Below are 26695 nucleotides of genomic sequence, written 5' to 3' on the forward strand. Positions count from 1 at the left end.
GAATGGTTGCAATTCAGGAAAAAATAAAGATTTTATAAAAATGCATGTTACTCTAGTCCTGGAGGCAATAAATATGTCCTTGAAATAATACAGTGTTCAGAAATGGGTAGCTAAGAATATGGGATCAGACTCCATCATACCAGGAAAATGGGAAAATATTTTTATATCATTAAGAGCAATTATAAACCTAAATCAGACTTCAAGAGAAAAAAAAAATACAGTGTTTAAAAAAAAGGTGAAATATTGTAGCAGCCTAATTCCACATTAATAACTACAAAAAAAGGTTGGCTTTCTCCTGATCAAACTTTGCTTCCAAGTACTTGCTGCTGTAAAAAAAAAACAGAAAATCAACAGAGATCTGAAAAATACAATCATGTGAGGTTTTGGGTTGCTTTTCTTTTGATCGTCTTGTAACTGGATATATTCAATATAATTTTGTAAAAGCTTTTTGGAGTTTTGGGGGTTATTTTGTCTGGTTTCCAGCCCTCTGAGAAATACAAACAACTTGCTGATAGTCTCACATCCTATATTTCAGATTCCCAGCTCTCTAAACCTTGCATTTCTGATTCTGTAAACGCATCTGCTACAGGAGTGAGACAAGTAGCTGGAACCTCTCTTCTTACTCTGTAATCTAACGCACTTAGTGAGCCAATGAATATGTGTGAAAGGAGGGGCTTTCTGGCTAAGGGACTCCTTGCAGGGGAACAGCTGTTACAACAGCAAAACCTTAACTGAAGCCAGGCAGACACATTTACTCTCATCTCTCAGTGGCTTTGTGCATCTAGGTCTGGCAAGACAACTCTTCCCCCCCGACTCTCCTCTCTGCAAAAAGTGAACAAACTAGCACAGAGAAACTTGAAGAACAGATCTCAGCTGTGAGACATTTCATCAGATCAAGTAATGGCCTGGACCAGTAATATCTCCTGGTTTAATCACCTTGCTCTACATGAAGAACATTTTAGGAGGTACTTAAACAGCACAGAGGATTACTTAGCCTTCCTATGTGGGCCCAGACGGAGCCATCTGTTCTTACCTATGGCTTTGGTGTACACCCTGATCTTTGTTGTTGGGGTGGTAGGTAACTTCTTAGTTTGCTTGGTAATCCTCAAGCACCGGAACATGAAGACCCCGACCAACTACTACCTCTTCAGTCTTGCCATCTCAGATCTGCTTGTGCTGCTTTTTGGGATGCCACTGGAAGTCTACGAGATGTGGAGCAACTACCCCTTCTTGTTTGGGCCCATCGGCTGCTATTTGAAGACTGCACTCTTTGAGACAGTGTGTTTTGCCTCCATCCTCAGTGTGACCACCGTCAGCGTGGAGAGATATATTGCCATCCTTCATCCGTTCCGTGCCAAGCTGGAAAGCACTCGCAAGCGTGCCCTGAGGACCATCGTGGTGCTTTGGGTTCTCTCTGTCCTCTTTGCTCTCCCCAACACAGGCACCCATGGCATCATGCTGCAATATTTCCCTAATGGCACCCTGATCCCTGGCTCTGCTACCTGCACTGTAGTAATGCCCATGTGGATCTATAACTGTATTGTCCAGATTACTTCTTTTCTCTTCTATGTGCTGCCTATGGGGGTAATAAGTGTGCTATACTATCTGATGTGTCTAAGAGTAAGTTCTACTCTGTGCTCAGTGTTTCCTTAGCTCATCCTCGAGTGTCTGTGTCTGTATGTGCCTTTTAAGTGCTTGCACCTTTTTCTTGTCCACCTGTTTTCCTCCCTTAAAGTATTTCAAAACCTCTGAAAACAGTGGATCCAGCTCCTTTTTTGATGTATTTCTGCTCTGAAATTAATACAGCTATGTTGGGGAATAATTTACCCGAGTCTTTTTTAAAAAATACTTACCATCACTGCTGCTCACATTTGACTGTTATTTAAACATCCAAGTAAGTATACTGATTCCAGCCTCCCAGAGACTTGCACCTTTGCAATAGGGACTAGAAGGAAATAGACCAAAAGGAAAATATGAAAAGAATAGAAAGGAGCAGGCTAATGATTGAATCTTGTGTATTATTCCTTTTCTCTCTTCTTGTGACTGTTGCATTACTTTATTTTTCTCCTTCCTTGGAGATGGTGATAATATTCAGTTGTTATAACTCACAAAGCTGTTGTAAATGGAAATGCTACCTTATTGCTGCAACTAGTAAATTCAGCAGTCATTTCTTTATATAACTGTAGTTTCACTGTCGATTAAGGCTACCTTAGAGTTCATATTTGCTTTCTCTTCAGAAAGTGAGACTAGTTTTACCAAGTATGCATTACCTAAATACACAAATAAAACAATCAGTATCATAATATTATAAAACTATGTAGCAACAAACTAAAATGCACTGCTGATCATAGCTACTTGGTGAATTATTTCTTCTCTTATATTACATGTATTTTGAGAATATAAATCCTATCACATTGCATTGAATATAACTTTAAAAAGCTGTATCTGATCATATACCAAGAAAGGGATACAGTATGCTAGTAGAGACAAATGAACTTACCGAATGCTGTGCAAGAAATACAAGCAGAACTCTGCTGGTGTGTATATCATTTTGTTGCACTGGCTGATATTTGCTGTTATCTGAAACTATACAGAAGCATTTTTTTCTTACCCAAGAAAGCCACAAGGATTTACTGCCAGAAATCCACAGCACACAGCCAATCTTTAAAGCAATGAGTAGGCTAAATTATCCCCACTGCCCAGTGGTTCTTGTGGGGTCTTTACACAGTTTCACTGAAAATTTTGCAAAATAAGACCTGAAGTGAGGACAAAAATGTTGAAAATAGAGCTGCTACAAAAAAGAAAAAGAGAAGTCCCCAAACTGATAGAAAAAAGTCTCGAAAACTGCAATAGCTTCTGTCTGTGGCAGCAGATATTCCTAATCCCCATCCCAGAGGAGACAAGTACCAGACAAGGGATGCTCCCCTAAGACTTCTGTGTTTCACAGCTACGTTCAAGCTGTCTCTGAGGCTTTGGAATATGCCTGGAACAGAATACTGTTGAGACTGGAAGCCACTAAATGAAAGCTAGGGATTTTAATCAATATGAGCAGACATATCTCACTAGATGTGTTTCAAATCAACTGAGCCTCTTCCTTAAGCAACTATGACTAAAAGTTACAAAGGAAATGATGTAAAACATGAGAGACTGAATTGCACTACAATTGAGTATAATTTGATTTACATGTGTTTCCCTTTTATGGGTTTTATGAATATGTAGAACAGTGAAAGAAGGCCTTATTTGATCACCCTTATAGAGAAGTATTTTGAATCAAAACTGAGAAGCAAAGTCACAGTGTAAAAGGCAAATGAAAATGGCACAACTAGCATGTTAAAAGCAACTGAAATCTTTTGCAGTTATGTAAAGTTATGTAGTTATGCTCCTGCAAGGAGAAGGAGCTGGGACTTGGTGATGCTTACAGGCTCCTTACAACCTGAGATATTCTATGATTCTATGTTTTCACAAGCTTTTTACAAATCCAGATTGATTCCTATGCTGATATTCTTTTCCATGTAATTGAAAGTTTTGTTTCCTATTTCTCTCAGTTGAAAAAAACACCACTCCAGATCTGTTGGCTAATCAGAAGCTCCCACTTCAGGAATCTGAGTCCAATTATGCACTCTCCACAGACGATTTCTTTTATAATCAAAGCAATTGTCCTGATTATCTAGACTTGATCTTTTCATCGCCAAAGCACCAGTACTTTTGCTACAAGTGCGTTGGGGAAGCATTTCAGGAAGGATTGGATTATTATTCTTTATGTCCATTTTTTAGAAGTACAGGAAAAACTACTGGCCAAGAAAACCCACCTTGTAACCGAGCTGAATCCATGCATATCACACACAGCAGCTGTCTGCAAGAGAGCATATATAGGCTTTGTTCATTAGTGGCACTGAATATCTATTAGTCCAAACACTCAGGGCATGAAACAAACTCCCTTGAATGCTACAGAAATTTTCCCAGTGATTACAGCTGTGTTTCACTAAGGCCTCTCTGAGTATTTTTTGGATCATTGGTTTGTGCTTAATTGTGGGGAACCCTTTTAGGAAAATAAACAATATTTTGGTAGAAAAGAAAATAATGCCTAGCAAAATATTGTTGAAGCTGAACACAAACTGTGAACCAAATATTGATTCATTGAGAGGACAAGTGGGGAACTGAAATACAAATTTGCTGTAACTATGCAGCCTCAGATGCATAAAATCTGCAGACTGTTTTGAACCTAAAGCTTCAATGTTTCCCTAAATTAAAACTGAAATTTAAATGTAGATTTATTTTTGTTTTCAGTGAGGCCTGAATTCCCCCATATTTTGTATTCTCAAACTAGAGCTATCAAAGTATCAAACAGGTTATATCTGGTGGGGATGTCGTCTCCTGTCTAAGCTTTCCTTTGATTTCCATACTTTTGCCAGTTGAAAGGAGATGAATCTTTGGAAGTGGAAGAAATGGCTGTGAATGTTCAGAGACCATCCAGGAAATCAGTCACCAAGATGTTGTGTAAGTAATGAGCCCTTCTGTGTTTTATTTACTATGGACAAGAGGGTTAACAGGTCTTGAAGAGTACCAAGAAAATTCACTGGGTTCAAGTTATGAGATGAGTAGCTGTGATCTGACAAAGAAATTACTTTTGTTATTCTGGCTTATTACTGTTTTATCTAGACTTTGAGGGCATGAGAGTGAAACACCATGGCTATCAAAAGACTAGGAAGACAATTTTCCTCCCCAGCACAAGAAAAGTTTGAGCAAACCTAGGCAGCAGATGTTTGAGTGGTAACTTTCTTATATCCCTCTCTCCAAGCCTGGCTCTTGCAGCCCTCTGGCAAAATCCTTCTCTTTCAGAATGCAAATAGTCTATCTTTTGCATTTTTAAAGAAGGTCATACATCTGTTTTGCGTCACACCACAAGTTCTATTCCTGAACAAGGAAGGTCCTGCCAAGCCACATACATCACCTACTGCTGACTTAACCACTTAGACCTTCCCAAGAAAAAGTAGGACCTCAGCAGACTTGCACATTGTACAGCATTCAGAAGAAATTTGTGCTCCAACCATCCTGAGAGCACTCACATCAATGACTGATTTAGGGGCTGCCTTTAAAGCAATGATCACCTTCCTACTGAGAGGGCGTTTATGTAGGAAACTTAAATCACCTTCAATACTTCCTACAACAACATTATTCTTTAGGCAGGCTAAGTCGCTGTCTGAACTAGGAAATTTTACTTTGAAGTCAGCCTGATTTTCTGTGCCCCGGGACTGGAATCACAGTTATTCATAACACACAAGTCTGGAGTGGAGTTGCTAAAGTACTTACTAGAGCCAGCACAGGCCAAGTTGTGCATGGAGACAAACTCTTCCTTTCATTTTGAGCAATGCAGCCAAACAGGCATCATCAGCACATGGTTCCTATGACCTTATCCTGCTATGTGATATACTAATAGTGTGCAGAAGAAATTAAATCCAAGGCACAATGGAGCTGGTTAGTCCCAGGTACCACAGATGAATCCTGATGTCTCACTTCATTAGGCCCTGTTCACACCATTACATAGCTGTTGCCAGCTCTGTTTGAATGTCACTGTGTGTGCACACATTGAGTTATCCAACATAGAAATCAGTGGAAACTTTGTTCTTTTAGGTGATAATAGTAAGACAGAAAGGATAGCAAAAGATTTCAAATTATGAATAAAAATCATATACATGATCTTCTTCCAGCATTCTGAACAATCTCTCTGCTCTGTGCAGGCTAGTGAACCATATCCTTCCATAACTGACTTGTTTTTCTTCTCCCCTGTTTTCTTGCTAGTTGTCCTTGTGATGGTTTTTGCTATCTGCTGGGCTCCATTCCACATAGACCGACTTTTCTTCAGCTTTGTTGTAGAATGGACTGAGCCTCTGGCTAATATATTCAACTTAATTCATGTGGTGTCAGGTAAAGCTTTCTTCTTCCACTTGCACAGGGACTGGCCAAAAAAACCCTCTGTGTGAACGGTTTACTTGAAATATGTAGTCATTTATTCCGCAGGTGACATGAGATTTGCATGGAAACGCTTCTGGGGGTTTGGGACAGTGATAAGAATTATGCCTGAAATAAATACTGCATGCAAGTTTCTGCAGCTTGCAAGGTCTGGGCAAGTTGTCCAATACAGTTGTCTGTATTCTTCACAAAGAAATGAAGTCTGCTGTCATTCAGCTGCTTTTAATGAATATACAACAACAGGCAACACCCTCTAGAGGGTCTCTGAGGCAAATGGGAAACCTTACCAAATGGCAAGACAAAAGACTTACACATTGCTCGGAACTGGGTGATGAAATCAAATGCTTATGGCCCTGCCAACCATAAAATGAAGGCTTTTTCAAAAAGAAATCTTATTTTCAGTCTGCCATGGGAAAACACTCAAATGTGGCCATTAGGCAGCTCAGACAAATCCAGTGTCGTGCAATTGTCCTGGTGTGCTCTAAGAAATGAGCTCCCCTCAGCTGGAAGTTATCCTCCAACAGCTTTGATGGGGGGACCAGCTGTGCAAATGTGCTGTGGGCATAAGGGCTGTGCTGGAGGCCGGGCAGTACAGCTCAAGAGCTGGTTTCTGAACAGCTGGAGATGGTGAGCTCCAGCTAATACTCTCTCCAATTTCCCTTTCCCTTTGTGTGCAGCACCTGCATTAGCCTTGGTGAAACATCCCTTTGTCACTGGTGCCTCCACTTTTGCATGCAGGCTTGGTGGAGCAGTACAGGCAACGAAAAGCGTTTCCTTTTCTGAGATAATTTCACCCACAAATTAGGTCTTTCTCTCTTCCCCCCCTGCCTTCCTTTCCCAGGTGTTTTCTTCTATCTGAGCTCTGCTGTGAACCCCATCATTTACAATCTGTTGTCCCAGCGCTTCAGGATGGCTTTCCTCAGTGTGATTTCTCCTTGCTGCAAGCACTGGGCTCCTAAACATTCCACCAGCAAGACTTCTGCCCAGCAGAACATCCTCATGGTTGAGGACCACAATCTCATGGATTCTGCTGAAGACACAAGTCTCCCTGGCACACACAGGACATCTGTCAGCAGTTCTCAGCTCTCCACTGGACTGTGACTGTTGTGATCCAGGTGAGAAGTTAAAGAAAATTACTCTAAAAATGAAAAATAAAAGGCACCCTCCAAAACAACTGATTTTTAGCAAGAACAGGTCACAGAGGTGTCTTGTGGAATGAAGGAACTAGGAGACTGTAATTAGCAGGTGAAGCATTGTATTACCCTTGAGTTAATAGGAGGGCTGGAAATCTGAGTTTACTGTCTGCAAACTATGCCAGCAAAAAGCTGGTTTAGAAAAGTGAGATACACTTGCAATGTTACCAGTGCAGGAGGTAGACACAGCCTATCCAAGTTTTACTGAATGGCTTTTCATGCACTAGCCTAAACTGTTTTTATTTAGTTTGAAATGGGCAACTTGCTGCACAAGCCTTGTCTACCCGATTCTAGCTTTAGGCAAGCCAGTCTCCTTTCTCTCTCCTACCACCTTCTTGAGAGTGTGGCTGTTGCAAGAATCTCTTGGCAACAACCAAGTAGGCATGAACAAGAGCAGCTCTGAGCAGGGCTGAAAAACATCAGCCAACAGCATCAGCAATAGCTATTTCTGGGCTAGAAGAACCAGGGAGCCAATAAATGTAAAGAAAACTTCCACTTTCTGAGCTAAGTGAAGGTTTGGGGGCAGGGGGTGTGATTAAAGCCTTGAATCACTTTGTCAAAAAATCTACCCTCTAGTGGGTTATTTTTCCAAGTCTGAGAGTCACTGCCATATCTCATACTGTGTCTGACAATACCTACAGTGCTCACATGGCAAATGCATGCCCCAAATCCACCTACATTACCTGGGAAATAGCCACTACTGGGGGCTGAGGACGTTCCTGCTGTGGCTCCTACGCCCAAAAGTCAGCTACTGAAGGATGGATATCTGCCCAGGGAATGTGAAAAGTCTGCAGCCTTTTTCAGGCTTCTCCTGTACATCAGAGAGTTTTATTCTTGCCCATCTGCCTAAACTGACTCTGACCATGTACAGGTGGACTGTGGTAGGTCCCTCCTATCCCCCCATGTCCTGAAGTTTGCAAGAACTTCTTACTGCTTGAACTTCAGATACTTCTATGTTGTCTCTACCAATGAAGCCCTATGGTAGTGCTTCAGCAGACTGCACACCTGCCCATACCAGATGGATTACAGAAGTCAGATCTACGTGGGGATAGCAACCACTAAGAAAAGGCCTGGACAGCATTCACAACACATGGAAACAGGACAAACCTTCAGGCTCAGAGAAGCTGACACAAAGGCAATTAAAAAAAGGGAGTTTTGCAGTGATATTGCACCTACTGAATTGAGGTTTTGCCACAAAACATAACACAAGGTCTGAGAAACTCTCCCACATCCCAGCCATGCAAACAGATCCTGAAGGCAGTACACTTACACCCAAGCTAATGAGTCCCTGAGCTCTGCTGGCTGCAGACCAGGTCAGGACACTACAGAGTTCTCTAAAGGGAGGCCAGGTGGAATCTGGTGCATGGCAAAGAATTTTACAAACCTCTGTGCCCTGAGTTTCAAAACCTTTTTGTTGTGTTTCAGAGAAACACCTCCCTTGTGCGTCATGGCACAGGGATAGAGCTTTAGCCACCAGACTGGACTGAGGCTTGGCACGCACTGTCACAGCAAATCATCCAGTGTGTGTCATCAAGGGGCTGGGACTTACACAGAGTACACAGAGTTTTCATAATGAATAAGAACATTAGTTCCTGAAAAATTATACACTGTATGCATAAAAGCTTATTGCAGTCTAGTCACTGGGGATCCAGATGACATTTCCCATCACAGAAGAAAGGAGTTATACTCCTGCCTCAATGGGTTCTTACCTTGTTTGCCCCAAAATCTATTTTGCCTCTCACTGCAGGACTCCTGAGCGAGGCAAGACTTGCCATAGCAGCTAGCAAGTCACTTTTTGCTGAAGCACAAAGGGAATTTTAGCCCGTGTTTTCTATCAAACCCATTTTACCAGCTGCAATCTCGAGAAACAAGCTATAGAGAGGGTAACAGAGACACACAAAGCCCTGGAGAGAAAAGGCAGCTCCTGTTCCCTGAAGACACAGATGGAATACTTTGCCACCCCCAAGTGGCCGCTTCAGTTTTACCAGTGACATTTACTATTCTAAACAGGTTTGTATTATCCTATTTCCCTCCGCCAAATATTGAAATGTGTTTCCCCACTGCAATTGCCATGCCAGTGGTGCTGCCTGTGAGCTGCCCAGGGACAACCTCGGCAGAGACTAAGTGGGATTTCCCCCCTCACCCTGTGTATCATTTGTGCAACTCCCTAGCTGAGTTCAGGGGGTTATACTCCTTATTCCAGCTGTGTGCACTGGAAGAGCAACTTCTCCTCCACTATCCTAGAGACCCAGCTAAAGCAGTGAGGAGACAGTATATTTGACATACTCACATCACTGTATGATGGAGACATCCCTCTGCAAGATTTTGTGGCTCTTTGAATGAATCTTCTGTATTTAGGATCAGACAGCATCTTCTGCTGGTGCACAGAAAGCCATCCATGAGTGATGTTGCCATCTTCTTCCTGGGAGAACTGCAACCTTGGCTGTTGTTAAATGCATCTCTTGCTTTGCAGATGAGCACACAGACCTGCAGTCAAGGTTGGGATAAGAAGCTGTAAGATGAAGATTTTGTGTCATCTTAAACAAAATGACCAAATTTTTATTCCTAGGGAAGACAAAAAGGTTTTGTGAGAAAGGGGAAAGGGTGAAAGTGTGCATGCATGGGGAAATTTTAGAAGAAAAATTGTGAAAAGCAAATGACCAGGAACTCACCTCCAGTTCTGAACTCACTTTTGGGTTTTTTTTGGTCCTAAAACCATTTTTTATCACATTTAGTTTGTCGTAAGTCAAAATAAGCAACACCCATAACCAAACATCAAAAGTAAAGCTGAAAATATTTAGTTTTCTGACAAGTCAAACCTTCTGTGAAAATGTTACTGGGGGTGACATCAAAATTATTCCAAATTCTGCTAAAATCAAAATAAATGCAGTGAAAAAATGTGGGCTGGCTTGAGGTTGGATGCTCCAAGTTAAGTTCCCTGTGACAGCGCAGCTCAGTGCCACCTCGCTTTTGCAAGGGAATCTCTAGAAAGCAGTTGACGTACTTTGTCCCTAAAAAGTAGTTGATGTCCACCGAAGGCTCTTCTTCCTAAAAGGTCAATGCATCAGTTGTTTATCATTCTGCTCTAATATTTACCTGGCTGAATTTTGGAAGCTGAATCCAAACATAAAAATACTAGGAACATGAAGAGAGATGTCATGAAAGCTGATGACATTTCTTTATTTTTATATTTAGCAGCTTTCATAGCTGAGTGCTGAAAAATGTTGGCAACTGTCTGAGAAAAACTCCTGTTGTGAAAAATCCCAGAGAACAACTCCTTTTCCCTCAAGTAGTCCAGTGTGATAAAAATATATTTATTTGAAATCAAGCATGACTTTCTTGACAGAACTTTCTATTGATTTCGTTGCTTCTGTTTCCCTCTGGGAAACATGCAAGTGTGTGAGCAGAAAGTGTGGAGAGCGGGGGCAATGCTCTAGCACTGTGAACAAAACTGGACAGTTAGAAATCTGTTGCAAGGAAGCACTAAAGGACAGAATTGCATGCAATGCCAATGGATGATACTCAGATCTAATGCCAGGTCCGGTAGTGGAAAAAACCATCATGAGGGCAAGTGGACAATTCTGTTCAGTTTATATGAAGAGTTTTTAGACACTACTGTGTTTTGAAGTATTTAAACCATGGCTTATCAGTTAAAGTAATGTACCCTTCAGCTGTAGAGCTGGTTTTATGTATCTGTGTAACATGAAAATAAATATACTAGAGTCTCTCTTTGTGCCTGGTTCATCCTCCATTAAACTTTGTGCTTCTTATATTTCTCCCCATGATTTCTTTGAGTAGCAGAAGATGGAGAGTCCCTGAATGTTCAGCCAGCAGCAATTTAAGGACACTAAGGACTTACTACAAATCACAGTACTGGGGAAAAAGAAAAGTATATTATTTCTGCATTTTGTATTATTTAGCTGGTATATATGCACAAAAATACAGCACTAAACCCAGTGGGGTTTGTTGCATCCAAGTGCTCTACATGACTGCTTCTTCAGGGGAGGAGGTTAAAAACTGGGCTGCATGGCTGTCAGACAGAAGATCCCAGAACAAAGACTGATGCTTCCCAGCCTGTGTAACAGCCAGATCTCTTCTCCATCTCTGTTTTTTCTACAACTGTTTGCCTCATTTTCTCCGCTGTCCATTATGATTCTTGCTAGGATTGTCTCCACTGAGGTTTCTTGTTCCACAAACTAGTGATCTGTAGCAAATTGCTGAGCTGTAGCATTTCCATATCAAATGCATATTATAGTAAGGAAAAATATGCTAATGAAACAGAATAACAGGCATGACTTTTTCTTTCTATAATAGACTGAAAAGGAATAATTGGAAAAGACAAGAACTCAAACAACCAGGAACTCTTGCAAGGATTAAAAGATGGGTTTAGAATTTGGTCCAACCTGATCCAATGATGGCAAGTGTCCTTCAGAGCGAGTTGAAGAACAAAAGATTTTGAAAGCAAACTCTGCAGCAAGTTGCTCAATTTGGGCCTTGTAGATTTCTCTGCCTGGGAAAATAAATACTTTTGAGGTTGTTGGGGTAGATCACAAGCCATAAGGGCTCGGGTACCAAAAGACAGGGACCACCTTGAGCATGATTCAGAACTGGTTTCACTGACTTGAAAAAAAGAATTTGCCATATGTCAAATAAGCATGGACCAGCACCTCCCATATGAAGACAGGCTGAGAAAGCTGGGGCTGTTCAGCCCGGAGAAGAGAAGGATGCGTGGAGACCTCAGAGCAGCTTCCAGTATCTGGAGGGGGCATACAGGGATGCTGGGGATGGACTCTTCATTAGGGACTGTAGTGACAGGATAAGGGGTAACGGGTTAAAACTTAAACAGGGGAGGTTTAGATTGGATATAAGGAGGAAATTCTTTCCTGTGAGGGTGGTGAGGCACTGGAATGGGTTTCCCAGGGAGGCTGTGAATGCTCCATATCCCTGGCAGTGTTCAAGGCCAGGTTGGACAAGGCCTTGGGTAATATGGTTTAGAGTGAGGTGTCCCTGCCCATGGCAGGGAGGTTGGAACTTGATGATCTTAAGGTCCTTTCCAACCCTAACTATTCTATGATTCTATGATAATGTAAGATCCTCACCTGGGGAATCAGGGATTGCTCGTTCTCTTCCATGTTTCTTCCATTTCAAAATTTTGCCTAGTCAAATACACTGCTTTGGCTATACCTCAGACACAGAGGAGAGAGCTAAGTTCATTTGACACCATTCTTCCATCTGTGGAAGAATTTCTGTTGCTATCTAGACTTTGTGAAAACCTAAAAGTTGCAGCTGTTGCTTTTAAGGCAAATTATCTTAAATCCACTTAATTTTTAAAGGAGGATTAATTTTAGGAGTATGGGAGCTGTTGGAATAATTTGCTTCACACTAGGATAGTTAATTCACAAAAGAAAAACTGAAGTCTTTATTGCAAAAGCTCAAATAACTTTCTATTCATGCATCCTCAGCTTATGCTATGATGTGAAATGCAGCACAGTTCCTTCCCAGAGGAACAAGCTTCTGTTTGCTTTTTTGGCTAGAAGTAGGTTTTCCAAAAGAGCCATAGACTCAGATGTCTACAACATTAAGACCTCCATCAGAGGAAATATGGATCCCTTTTATGGTCAAAGAAGGAATAAAAAATCTGTGCTAAAATCAATTTATCTGACCTATTTCAGTCACCTGCCTCTAGGTGTTTTACAGGTATTTTTTATGTATATCTTCTACAGTTGAAAACCAAAGCTAGGCAGCCAGGTACAGGTCACCTTGAAATGCTGCATGTTCTTTGTTGCAGAGCAGATATATTTGTCAGTCCCTTTCAATTTGTTTTGTTTCTTTAGAGCCCAACAGACTCCCTTAGAAATGACTCACTAGGAAAATCATGCTCCAAATGAGCAAAACAAATGGCTAACAACCAACTCACTGCAAAACACTAGAACAGCATCCTCGGGGATTCACCTATCATTTTATTCACCGATCTGGGGCTGGTACCTCGGGAACACCTGAACCATGCTCTCACAAGGCAGAGAAATTCAAACAAGGCTCTACCACTTGAAAGGTTCAAGGCATTTGTTTCAAATTCGCAGTTTTCTTTCCCTAGCTTCTACAGGAGCTTGTGGGAGCAGGAAAGATATCAGCCCTGCCACAGTGTGCTAAATCGCTGCCTAAACTCGATGGAAAGGCTCCAAAGGGAAGTTTTTCATGCTGCTGTTGACTGCAGTGCAGGTAGGTTGGGCTGCACTGACTAGCTGCAGCAAAAAACTATAAGAGTCACTGTTTTGGGAAACAGAACTGCCCAGCGTTTCCATGAGGAAAAGAGTAATGAAATAAAAGAGTAATGCAGGAAATTGGAGATACAGTTCTTGCTTATTTAACCATGTACAGGCTGGAGTTCCTGTTAGTTGGCATGGTGCTAGGGAAATATTACCTGCATAGGGTTTTTTGAATGTGAGCAAACTGGGCTAATACTACAAACATCAGCTTCCCCCAAGCCCTGCACCACTGTTTCCTCCCAGTTCGTTACCTGGTGGTGCAGAAAAAGAGACCATAGGACCAGCAACACATATAAATTTACACTATAGCAGCAACAACAGGACCCTCCACTGGGACTGAGGCACATACAGCACTCAGTGGGGTAACAAGGAACCATTCCTCAGCTGCTTTGCATTAACCATCTCCCTCCCTGCTCTTAGGTTAAAACAATGCAAATCAGCTTGTGCTCCTGCATACAACAAAGATGAACAGGCAATTGACATTGGTCCAATTGCATTCAGTTTGCTTATGTACCTCAGCTTCAAGAAGAGGGGCTAAAGCATATGGAGCTTGCCCTCTCTGCCTGTAACAAGACATAGCCCTAAGCTGGGTCTGACATGGCAGCCTAGCAATTCCCAGTAAACTTACTACATTACTCCAAAAGGCAGCAATGACTGCCATATGTGATTCAACCTCATCACGTTCCACTTCTTCACAGTGTCTCTTGCATTAACAGCAAGGAGCACTCACATGATTGTTAAACTCAATAGGATTGCTTTAGGACTCATTTCTTCCCTTATCTCCCCTCTCATGAGGAACAGGTATATTGAAGAATCATCTCTCCCCCTCATCCACCCTGTCTTTTTGCTGCTAAGAAATTCCACCGAGGATTGAGTCTTTTCCCTGCAACTTCATCTGCCAGCTGTAGGATTTTCACACCATATTTGTATTCCAGTCCCGATTTCAATTACCTGGCTAACCTTTTCAATTTTCACAGAGAGTGAGAATCAGAAAACAGCAGGTCCTTTATTACAGCTCACACTGGAGGGGAATGTTTCACCCCCCCGTTTCCCTCCCCCATGTTTGCAGGAAAGCTCTGTCAAATTCAAACAAACTCATTGATCATAACTTGTCTATTTACTTATGCTTTGCCAACTGTTAAGTATTCTCGTCCCTTCTGCAGACCTCTTATCCATCCTCCTTTTGGCTTGAACATTCTATGTTTTGTACCATTTCTAAAAGCCAAGGAGAAAGAGTCTTCAGTTTTCACCCTGATGCTTGACTCCAGTGGGAGCTCTCACTGTGTTCAAGTACTGGAGAAGGTAAAAGCCTTGTGCTTCGAGAAGGGCAATTTGCTGATCTTTGACAAGCAAGACATGGTCGTAGCCAGTCCTTTTTCACGTCTCAGAACATTTCCCAGTGGAGGCTCAGGGCATTGGAGGAGTTCCCTCAAACCAGGGGGCAGGTCAGGCACTGGACACCACTCTGCTGAACCCAAACCGCTGTTCTGACACTAAGCTATACTGGCCATAGCTGTCACATGCAAAAGAAATTATTTTCCTCCTCCCTTTTTCCTTTCTCAGTTCTGCAAGTCATACCCCTCCTCTTACTTCCTTTGTTATTTTGAGCTCTTGATACAATAATCATTTCCATGTCTGTGCTCTGTCTGCCCCATCACTCAGCCACCCAGCTCCTAAAAAGGTTTTATTTCAAAGTGAGGGGGGGATTTAGTGCAATAGATCTGTTTCTTCACAGTACCTTCCCCCCTTTCTTACTCTTTTTATTTCTAGCATATTATCTTTGCCCGTGTTCAACTCCAAATTAATTATAGGCACATTTCATATCTCTCTAAACCAGAAGGGGCACTTCTAAAACATCCTCCAGTCAATAGTAAATAAGGACCTTGTCCTATGCTAAGTAGGCTTTGGGAAAGGCAGCTCAGCTGTGTCTGTTCTGCTCCTTCCAGAGGCCTCTCCCAGTTGCTCATAGCTCCTGCCTTTGCTGAGCTGCTTTTAAGTGAGCCATTTCACCTATCCATTTTGCAGCCTGCTAAAGTTCATCACAACCACTGAGCTCTAAAAAAGACATCTGTAAAAATTGCCAGGTGAATCCTTCCCTTATGCAGATGCCAAGGGCACTGCAATCTTTCCACCTCCTCTTGCCATGTTCAGATAGGTGGAAAGTGCCTAGGTTCAAAGTCTATGCTTATTGGAATCTGCCCTGGGTGCAAATCTAAGGTAAACCTGAGTCATACAGCATCTGAACATTGAATGTACTCAGTCCAGGATGACCTCCTGTTATTTACACATTTGGCAGGACAAAGATCCCTCTTGGTTAATGCAGCTCTTGTTCAAAATTCATAGACTGATGATGATAAAAATCCCCTCTGAATCAAAACCACACAACTGGACTAGGTCCATGGCACCCCTTTATACCTCATCCTCTCTTTAGCCTACGATAACAGATTTCCTTTGGAAATCGGGAGAAGGAGCTATCTCTAGCAGTTGATGGGTTTCTCACCTTCCAGTAGGTAAGGTTGCATTGCTGTGGCTTACCATTCACAAAAGCTCTCCACTGGCAGAGGGAACATCTTCTTCCTCCTGCAGCAGGTCAAGCAGCTGTTACCCAGCGAGGCCCTCTTCCTAAGTCCATCAAGTTTTGCATGGTGTCAGTGAGTCCTCACTGGTAGAAGCAGGATGATGCTCTGAGAACAATGAGCAGAGATCTGTATTCACACAATGAGGAAAGAATTGTTAGAGGTCAGCCACCGACAGAGCTGTGTTGAGGGCCTATGGAATACTACAAAGCCATCTATGACACACAGTGGAGGCTGAACTAAACATCCACCAACAATATAAAAGGATATTGTGCTAGTTATGATACGAATCAAAGAGCTTCATTGCTACCACTAGAAAAAGACATCTGTGATTTCTGGAAAGGAAGGAAAGCCTGGGTGATTCTTTATGCAGATGGTTCCTCTTTATTCAGATCTTCTTCCTAGGTGTTTGCTGCCCTGGAAAGTGGAACCACAGGTTAACTTGCATGTACAGTTGGAGTTAATTTACTTGAAACTGATAGCAGCGCAGCTAGAGGACAAGTCTTCTGGGGTCCCTGGTGGCTGACCCACGCAGTTAGTGGGAATGGTACAAACTACACACCTGTAACAAAACAGTACCACATGAACTGCAGAAGGTCCTTGCCTTAGACTTTCTTATGGGTACAGTCTCATTCAGAATGTAATTCACTCTGCCCCAGAATCTTCAGGGTCTTCCCTTTCTCGCTCATCACTGATCTGTAGGGGGAGACATCATAGGTAGGCTATTTCCTCCCTGCTTTGTGAAGACATTTTCAGAATTACCTATCTCAAATGAAACCACGTTGTATTTATCAGCTCTGCAGGAGTCTGTTCCTAAGGTCTGGTTTTAGGCTAGGAGGGCCTGAAGAAGGCAAGGAGCAAATATCTGCTCTGAAATCTGAACACAAGCCCTCTAAAAAGCATTTGTACACACCTTCCCTAGATTTAAAGGCCAACAACACCAGCCATTGCCCACTGGAGGTCAGTCTTGAGCCACAAAAACCTGCGTGGGGAGTGCAAAACCTGTGATTTCCACCAGCCTTGGGCTCTAAGCCTGCATGTGTGGTGCACAAGATACCCCAAGGAAGAACATGTTCCAGCTCCCTTGATGTTGATTTATGATGTATAGATTCTTCATGTTTTCATTTCTTTTTTCCCTTCTTAAAAATATCCTATGGTCTGCTGCTGGATAAGCTCAGCAAGAGATGCATGTGCTGTTCAATCAGCACAGTTCAAGCTCACAGAAAACCAGGATGCTCCTCAGCTCCAAACCAACGTGTGCAGTGGCACCACATACCTGGTGAGTCAGGCTTGGCCTGCTCGTCCAAGGTGACCTAACAAATACTCTTATTTCTGGGCAATTATCAGTCTTTTGGTTTTGTTTCAGAGGGGAGTGGCATCATAATTATATACAGATAGCACCCTGTGGAGATCAGGATATTGAAGCACCACCAACACAAGTCCAGATATACCTAATTCAGATCCATATTCCTTGCCAGTGCCTATAATTAAGACTTTCTACAAGGAAACCTATTTAAAGTATAACTTCCTCTTACCCCTTCTGTGACACCCTCCAAGAAGGGCTCAAGAAGGATTTGATGAGAAACAAAACCCTTCAGCTAAACGTTTTGGTAAACCAGATTTTGTCCCCCCTCCAAGAGAAAAAACCCAACCAACAATTGTATGCTTCTACTACAGGATCCCACAGGTGTCAGTGCAAGCTCAGCTCTGGCTCTACCAAGTGAAGTCAGCTCTTGGTAACTCTTATGTCTATACATGAATCATGCATCTGTACTGGCTGACATGGAAAATAGAGATTGAAGTGCTCAGCTGGGATCTCCTCAGGTTGTTATTCCATGCATCAGTCTGTGGTCCATACACATTCACCAAAGCTCAAGACTGAAATAACACCCAGTATTAAAGAAACCCTCTGTTTGCCCCTTCTACAAGAAGCCTTAAGCGTGTATTTCCTCTGCTTGGCTGTAGCAGTTAAAGAGACATTCCTTTTCTGTTATTTTTCTTGCACAGCAATAGGAATATTGATCCCCACTCTGGCTTCTTTCCTGTGAATGATCAGTTATCCTTTGGTGTTAAACAAACTGAAATTATGCATTCTAAACAACCAGAGAATCACAAGCGTCAAGGTACCTTCTGATCTCGTACCTCTTATTCCCATTTGTATTCCTGTATGCATGGCCTTATGCACTCCACATCTTTCCAGCAAGAGAAAAGCAGCCTCCATCTCTCTGTCCTTCTCTATTCATACTCGCCTCCTGGTTCAAGGAAGAGAAAAGCTGTTTCTGAAATCAGTTCTTAAGAGGGACTGGAGCAGATGAAATAAAAGAGACAGGGTAGGGACACTGCAATAACTCAGTAATATTGGCTCTTCACGGTTTAGAAACAAACCCACAGCACGTCTGTGGCACTGGAATCATTCCTTGGGTGATGGAATCTAACCAGCTGAGGACCTTGGCAGCCCACCAATGACACAATCAGAAACCAGGCAGGCAATGGGTAAGAGCAGAAGCAACTGTTGTCTTTGGCATAGCCCGTCAGGCATCCTTGCAGCAGCCCTTGGGTGCTGCCATCTCACTGCATATTGGAAACTGTGCTAGGAGAGTAGGATGCACTGTTCTCAGTATGATCCATAGTGGCAAATTACATACCAAGGAGCTTAGGAGAAAGGGAGATTCACACCTTTTGTTTTGCATATCAATCAGTTTTGCATGTAGAGGTGAAACAAGGTTAATGAGGAAAGGAGCACAAGACTCTCTCATTTTGTCCTCAGGATCCACAACTAGAACTTATGTCCTTCCTCTTACACATCATATGTTTTCATTTCTTGTTTGTTTTAGAGTGGCTTTTATTATTACACACACACCCCAACCCTCCCCTCCTTGCTGCAATATCTGTGCTATTTACTACAGCGGGAAATGTGACATGTCTTCACCTGGCTGCCTGGGAGCTTTGCAGCTGATCGTCCATTACCACTTTCTTATGGGGTATTTATTTTCTTATTAATATTTTGTACCTTCACAGATGGGACTGAACCATTTACCTCCATCAATAAATCACAGTAGCTAAAGCCCTGGTTTGCTGCCAGGCTGGACCAACTGTGGAGCTTAGTAAGTGTGTTGAAGACAAAAGGTTTGAACCAGGGATATATTTAGCTGCCCATATTTAACACAGGATTGGAAGGAAAGGGAGAATTTAGAAACTATCCAGGTAAAAAATAGCTATGAGGAAGCAGGACAGCTGCTGGTGTCTGTGAGCAGGACCCAACTTCATATGTCTTGGCTCATTTACTTCATTGATCTGCCCAGCACATTTCAGAGTCAAGATTTGCTCAGCCTTCCTACCCAGGACTGTCTGTCTCTCCCTTTATCATACCGCAGCTGCCCTTGCCTTCCAGTGCTGCAGGCTGAGTCCTGCTCATGACCCAGTGATGAACTTCTGCTCTGGGCATAGCTGGATGAAGACATACCTTTGCTGAAACACTGAGGAATACTGCTGAGGGAAATAGTGCTTGTTTTAGAAATGCTAAACCAAAAGGACTTATGGATGTTGAAGGGGGGTTGTTAGTTTGAACCCGGCAGAAGCCGCTTTTCGATCCATTTTTCAAGCTGCCTGCAGCTCCCATTTCAAGGCTGATGAAGACATAATAAACAGTGAGCCAAAAAAAGGCCTTTGAAAGGTGCATCCAGAGCAGTTTAATAAATAAAAGGCAGCAGAGGAAAAAAAGAAGGAAAATCATCAGTGCAAGTTTTGGCTTTCCTCTGCTGCTCATTTTATAGCATAAATTTAAATAAATGAATGAAGCAGGTTAGTGGAATAATTCTTCCATTCTCAAATTCGTTCTCTAAAAAGTTCCGCCTGTGGATTCAATTTTTCTGCCATGGCTCATGCCTTGCCAGCTACCCTCCAAATCGCCTTCCAAACTGCCACTTTGAAATTTATGAGCATATCCATCAGACTCTGCAGACCCCCCGAGTTTCTTTGAACAAGTGCATGCATTCCTGATTGATGAGAACCCCAGTGCAACGAACTTCAATACAACTAAGCAGCTGGATGCCAGCTAGCTCAGGTGATCCCAAACATTATACTGTTCACTTCCCACTGCCCGTACAAAGACCTTGGAGTCTACACTAACCTTTTATCTTTATAGAGGAGACTGCTCTGTACAGCTCTCCAGAGCTCTAAGTCCAGTTTTAGCTGTCAGTTGTTTCTCTGGGTACACGGCAGCCTTTGCTCATATTGGGATTAAGTGCTGTTTGCCATGTTCTCTTTTCCATTTGCATTCCTGGGTATCAGGCAAGCTGGAAGACTCCTCCAGTCCCTTGCTGGGTACTTTATGCCCAGGGTATGGCAATGAAGTTATTCCATTTCTTTCCAGAGCATTTTGGTCATCAAGACCTGATAGACATTCTGACTGGATGTCCAGGTGTGAGTTTTAACACTCTCCTTCCAGAAGATGACACCATGTTTTCTTAAATTACAGGAAATCTTCACATTTGATTCTTTCTTCAGCTGAATTGGGTTAAGACTCACAAACCTCAGCAGATATCATTAAGATCCTGTTAGCAATACAGAAAACAAAGAGGGAGTCCTAGACAGAAGAAGACATTAGAAGATGGGAAGCAGTGAAAGAATCAGAAAGAAATGGGGAGAAAAATACAAGCCCAGAGGAACAGAGAGAGGAACAGAAAAGGAAGGACTGAAAAAAAGAAGAAAAATTAATCAAGAAGTGCAATAAGAATAAGAATGAAAGAAAAGAGAAGATGAAGAGGAATGAAATGAGAGAAAAAAGATGTGTAAAGAAAAATCCACACTGGTTTTCACTAATGCTTGTCATGGTTTTGGCTGGGATAGAGTTAATTTTCTTCACAGTAACTAGCATGGAGATATTCCGGATTGTACCAAAACCAGTGTCAACAATGCAGAGATGCTTTCATTACTGCTGAGCAGTGCTTACACAGAGTCAAGGCCTTTTCTGCTCCTCATTGCACCAGTGAACTGGGAGGGGACACAGCCAGGACAGCTGACCCCAACTGACCCAAGGTATATTCCATATTATATGATGTGCTCAGCATAAAGCTGGAGAAGAAGGAAGGGGGGGCTGTCAGTGATGATATTTGTCTTCTCAAGTAACCATTATGCATGATGGATCCCTACTTTCTTGAAGATGGTTGCAATGAGAAGTGGTGAATGAAGTCCTTGTTTTGCTTTGTTTTGCTTGCACATGCACCTTTTGATTTACCTATTAAACTATCTTTACCTCAACCCACCAGTTTTCATACTTTCACCCTTCCAATTCTTTCCCCCATCCCACTACAGGAGAATGAGCAAGCTGCTGTGTGGGGCTTAGTTGTCAACTGGGGTTAAACCACAACACACTTCACCAGATGGAAATGGTAGCAACAATAAATAGAACCTCTGAGCTCTAGAACAATAGGTGATATAATTCAAGCACCACTTTCAGATTAAAAAAACAGCGAAGGGAATTTGATTCCTTTCCCAGTTTTCCTTCTATATATATATAGAAAATAACCTCAGCCACTTACATTCTGTGGCTTATCACCACAAAAATATACATAAAAGCATGAAAGCACCCTTCAGTGCAGACAGAGAATGAATCAGAGGCCTCAGCGCTTTCTCATTGTTGCAGTTGGGTCCTGTCTTCACATTTATTCATTTTTCAATTTTCCCTCCCTCCTTGCACTCTAGAGACCATATCCCATAAAATGTCAGGTCATCAAGTTAACTGAATAATTCATGAGATAATTATAAAACATTTACACCAGAACATTATTATCTTGCAACTAAAAAAAAAAACCCAAATATTTAATGTCCTCCAACACTGATGGCAAACCTCTTGGGACTGCAATGTTCCTTATAGCTAAAATTAAATTGCATTAATCTTCAAAACTGCTTTTGTGCTTACTGGCACAGAGTCACAGAAAACACATGCTGAGATAACATGGAAACACAAAAATACATACATATATGTGTGTGTGTTTATGCACATAGATATATATAGGATTCTGACACATGCACACACAGGAGGCTCAGTTTCAGTCTTTCTCCCCCAACATACTCTGAGGCATAAGGGGCATAAGCTTTTATGCTCGAGGGGTGGATTCAGTGTGTGCTGATGGGCTGTCATGATCCACACATGTAGGCACACTCACTCACTGTCAGCACAGATACCTACCTAGACAGAAGAAGCAGATCTGTGCATGTTGTGAGATGTTGTGACTCATGGAGACAGACTGTCTCTCACAAGTGCAAACATAAGCAGAGAGAGGACAAGTACAGACCTGTAGCACTCTGCACCATACAGTGGGGACTGTGGTAAGGTACAAGGTTTTCCTTCTCATACCCTTCCACTGCAAAGGGTACATTTTCTCCCTGCACCTAGAAGAGGATCTTTGGTCAAATTCTGTTCCCAAACTAAGCCTACAGCTTTCTTTGAAATGAATATGACAATAAATTCCAGTCTTACACTGGTAACACCAGGATCAGGATTTGGCCTTGTATACACATCCAAAATTAAGACTGCCATATTTGCCAATAAAGGCTCCTACAAAAACATCACTGATAATGCAAATCTCTAGTGTGACTAGCACTAGGCCATTATGATTTCTGCAGCCTGTAAAACAGCTCCTCTGTCACCTTCCATCTGGACAGGAGGCTAGAGGATTGCCTGGGGAAATTCTTCAGGCCATGCCTTCACTACGTGATGGTGATCTGCAGTCGCTACAGTCCCTAGCTGCTCCTGAGGGCTTTAATAGGCATACACAGAAAAACCTCAAAAACTTCTTGCTTAGTTTACAAAAGCTGTCAGCTTGCTGCTAGAGAGACCCAGGTTTTTCAATGACTTCTCTCCCTCAGGAGCACAGGATAACAGAGCACCACTAAAACATAACTCCACTAGACAACTGTTTTTGTGAGCATGGGCTTCCATGCTCAGAGGAAACAGACAGCCAGAAAACCTTGGGCTGACATAGCCAACATCTAGCTACTATCCCCAAGGCAACCCAGGGTAGAAAAAGAAATCCCCTCAGGGCAAATGCAGGCAAGAAAAATTCTTTCTTGTTCCTATTTCCCCATTCCTCCCTCTTTGGATGCAGTTGGTTCACATAGAAAATAATCTGTGCTTTCTCACAAAAATGTTTGCACCCAGACCAATATGCTTAATGTTTTTCTGCACAGAAGGGCAGGGACTCCTCTTCCTCCCAGAAGAGGTCACATTAGGCAATGCAACAGCTACATCTGCCTTACAGCCAAGATCAAGGGCTGGAAGCACACTGTACATCCTTAACCTGTGAATGTGTCCCAAGAGATTTGGCACTAAGCAGATGGCAAGCAAAACTATCCAGAGCCTGAGGCATTACAGTTTGATTAACTACACATACCTTTGTGAAAGGATTAGGAGGACTCTATCATTATGATGTGTGAATCCTAACTGAAACCCAGTCCTTCCTGCACACACTGGTCTGGTCTGGGATTTAGGAGGAGAAATGTGTGAGTATTTGCAACAAGGGGGTTTACAGCTCCAGACTCATGTTTACCTCCCATCGCACATCAGAGCAGCAAACATCATGGGATTATACAAGACTGATGGACACAGGGGGGATTAGAGTTAGAATTTCAATCATCTATGCAAAGCCCATTCAGAAATCTGTTTGCTGTATGCAAGTGTCAACAAACACTCAAGAAATTTCATCTCTGCATCAATTTGCAAAATAGGAAAAATGCTTTGTGAACACCAACGTAGTCCTCCATATACAGCTGCCAACAGCTACCCTCTAGGGTGATTCGTGTAATTCACTATGCTTCTCTCAGCAAGATGTCATTTATCATGAAGACTATTATCAATGTATGAGCTGAGAATGAATCCCTAAGAAGTTCTATTACCCTTAACCCTGAAACACAGAGGAGACCTATTTCAGGTATTCTTCTCTGGGTATTTAACTCAGCTACACACCAAGGGGATCTACAGTCAAGAGGGTAGTAAGCAGTTCAGATTACCAGATTGCCATATGCTGCCCATGGTTGTTACTGCTGTCTATGTGACCCTGCAGCTAAAGACCACAAATCATGGTGCTAGACACTGCTCATGCCCACTCAAATACATAGATATAGCATAGCCTCTTCCTCAAAGGAATTACAGTCTCAGAGAAAAGTTAATGTCAGCAGGTAAAGATAGATGGGGACCATGAGATGATGAGGCAATCTTGACTGGAGTTATAGAGTCTGAATGCACCAACAGCTTAACCACTGTTAACCAGCTAATTACAGATGCTAAAGAGGCAACACCCCTTCAGCTGACTCTTCAGAACCGCCTGGACACACCACACACGACTGCAAAACAGAGCTCTAGCTTAATGCATAAGGACAATGGCAGTACAAGGGGATGTGTTTTAGCTCATGCATTTGCTTATGTTCTTCCTGAATGCATCTGCTTGACATTTGAGATCATTTGAGTACAAAGGTTTGCCAGTGAAAAGAGCTGAAGACTGCAGCATTTACTTCTCTCTGTAAGGACAAAGGGAGGATCAAGTCCAAGCTGTTTCTCCTAAAACCCTGGATCAATTGAGCAACTCTGATGATGTCACTATCCCTGGCACTGGGACCTAATTCAAAATTACCTCAAATCTAACAGATTGATTTTCTCCATCAGTGTTTAATGTATCTTTCTTTTCCCCTCGGAGGAAAAGAAAGAAAGAAAAAAAGAGGGAGGAGGAAAGAAGGAGAGAGAGAGAAGGATTCAACTGGTTCAGATTCAACTGCAATTTGGCATTCATTTGCATTTTTAAATTAGTTAAGCTATGGACCGTTGCAAAGCAATGACAGAGAATTTTTGTAATAATTAGTCTGCTGGGAGTGTAGAAATAGCTACACAGGCAGGTTGTTCTGAAAGAGGAAGCAATACCCAAATGCTCAAACTGGGATTTGCATGGGCAAATTTACCCTCACTCATATGGGGCCAAATACAGCTCACCAGACACAGACAGCTGCAGTTCAGACAACTTCATCTGCGCTAGACACTGACTACAGTCAGTGGAGAGAAAGGAATGTTTTTAGACTATGATTCATTTTATCCTAAAGTAAAAATCTAATCAGATCAGATGATTAGATACCTGAAGTGAGATGAGATCAATTTCACACGGTTGTTTTTCAATATAGTCTTAGTTTCTACAGTCTCTTCATTCTGTTAATCTCTCCTCAGTGGGCTCCACACATCTTACCCCCTTCTCCCTTCCTTCTGCAGTTCCTACCATGATTCTCATAGTGCCTGTAATGAGATGTACCCCTCTCCTAACCCCAGTGCAAAGTCATCATTTGCTCATATCTCACAGTAAATGCCCAGGAGAGGAGCAAGTAGGGGGTCAGAGTGGGAACATAATAAAAGGCCCCCAACTTTGCCATAGGGACCTACCTTCCGTCAGCTCACAAACATTTCACTTTACACTGTAAATTGCTGCATATTCAGCAATCTGACTTGACCTCACCTATTTCGCAATACATCTCATGTTTGTTGTTTGAGATGGGTGAATATTATCATGTCTCCTTCCTTGGATGGAAGAACATGGCACCACTAATGCTCACTTTGTCCAGTAATGGGAAGAGACCACTCGTGACTAAGCATGACTTTAGGAATATTGCACACTCAAAAATCTCAAAAACAACTGTCCATCACCCGTTAGATTCTTTCTTGGATCAGTTTGTCCTTTGCTTGCCCTGCTCCAGAAGCTGGCATCTGTTTCTCAGTGTGACTGCCACTTTTTGCTTAAGTTTTCCCTCTATGTGAACTGAAGCACAAGGAACCTTCAGTGAATTTCCTGAAATCTTCCACCTGATCTGAAACTTCAACCCTAAGTACATTTGTGCTTTTCCAGCGTCATCACTGCTTTGTCCAAAACTGTTAATACATTCTCTTCCAGAGAAACAAGTCATTTCCAGCAAGTTGCCATCTGGAATCAGCCAATGCAACATACCTGGCTTGGTGGTGTAATATAGTAATATTCTCAGTACAGACAAAAATTGAAATGATAAGGGGAGTGAAAGCTTTCTCTGACCCCTACATGGGCCAAAATACTTCAGATATTTCATTACAAATAGCATTTGGATCTGCCCATATTCATCAGAGATAATGAAAAACGGAAGCCAAAATCACGAAATACATAAATACTAAACATGACGTCACTAATTACATACCTATTAACCCGTATGGGATCAATGACTGAAAGGATGTAAGCACTCAACTGCTGTCTGAATCTATGCTACAGAAAATTATATACACTATCCAGGGTAATTATTGAAAACAACATGCTTAAGGCTATGCTGTGGAATGGTTTGTTTTCTCTCCAGCATTGTGTGGGACTGCAGAGCATCAACATTTTACACACACTTAATCCATAATGGTGTGTCATGTGGTTAAGTAAGAACTAGCAGCTTTTTTAGGAAGTTTTAATTCTTCTCTCTTTCCAAAGAGGTCCCTATGACTTGTCACTATGACTTGGAAATCATTCTACCTGCACCAAATGCATTAACTCCATGACCACAAAATAAAGACCTCCTTATTCTGACAACAAAGTGAGCACAACTGGATTCCCCTGAAGAAACCCAAACCTTCATGGTTTTATTACCATGTCACTCTGAGTTTTCATAGGTATTATTCACAGAGGTACATTTTGTTTCAACGTGG

The 26695-nt window shown here is 42.2% G+C and overlaps 1 protein-coding gene and 1 long non-coding RNA gene across 2 annotated transcripts; one reads left to right on the top strand and one right to left on the bottom strand.

Moving 5' to 3' along the window:
- The first annotated feature begins 731 nt into the window (after positions 1–731).
- On the top strand, positions 732–7145 carry NMUR2 (neuromedin U receptor 2). Its single transcript, XM_061360058.1, has 4 exons — positions 732–1620; positions 4413–4497; positions 5800–5925; positions 6812–7145. Exons 1-4 carry the CDS (start codon positions 901–903, stop codon positions 7069–7071), a joined length of 1191 nt encoding a protein of 396 aa, XP_061216042.1. The 5' UTR covers positions 732–900; the 3' UTR covers positions 7072–7145.
- Positions 7146–16044: 8899 nt separating this feature from the next.
- Positions 16045–18282, bottom strand: LOC133215937 (uncharacterized). The gene is made up of 3 exons (XR_009726519.1): positions 18148–18282; positions 16316–16422; positions 16045–16134 (listed from the first exon to the last, which is right to left on the bottom strand). It is a non-coding gene; the product is annotated as an uncharacterized LOC133215937 (long non-coding RNA).
- Positions 18283–26695: the final 8413 nt, after the last annotated feature.

The sequence above is a fragment of the Neopsephotus bourkii genome, unplaced genomic scaffold (assembly GCF_033783945.1).
Source record: "Neopsephotus bourkii isolate Nb327-2 ecotype Australia unplaced genomic scaffold, CSIRO-AGI_Nbou_v1 NB_1016, whole genome shotgun sequence".
Taxonomy (NCBI): Eukaryota; Metazoa; Chordata; class Aves; order Psittaciformes; family Psittacidae; genus Neopsephotus; species Neopsephotus bourkii.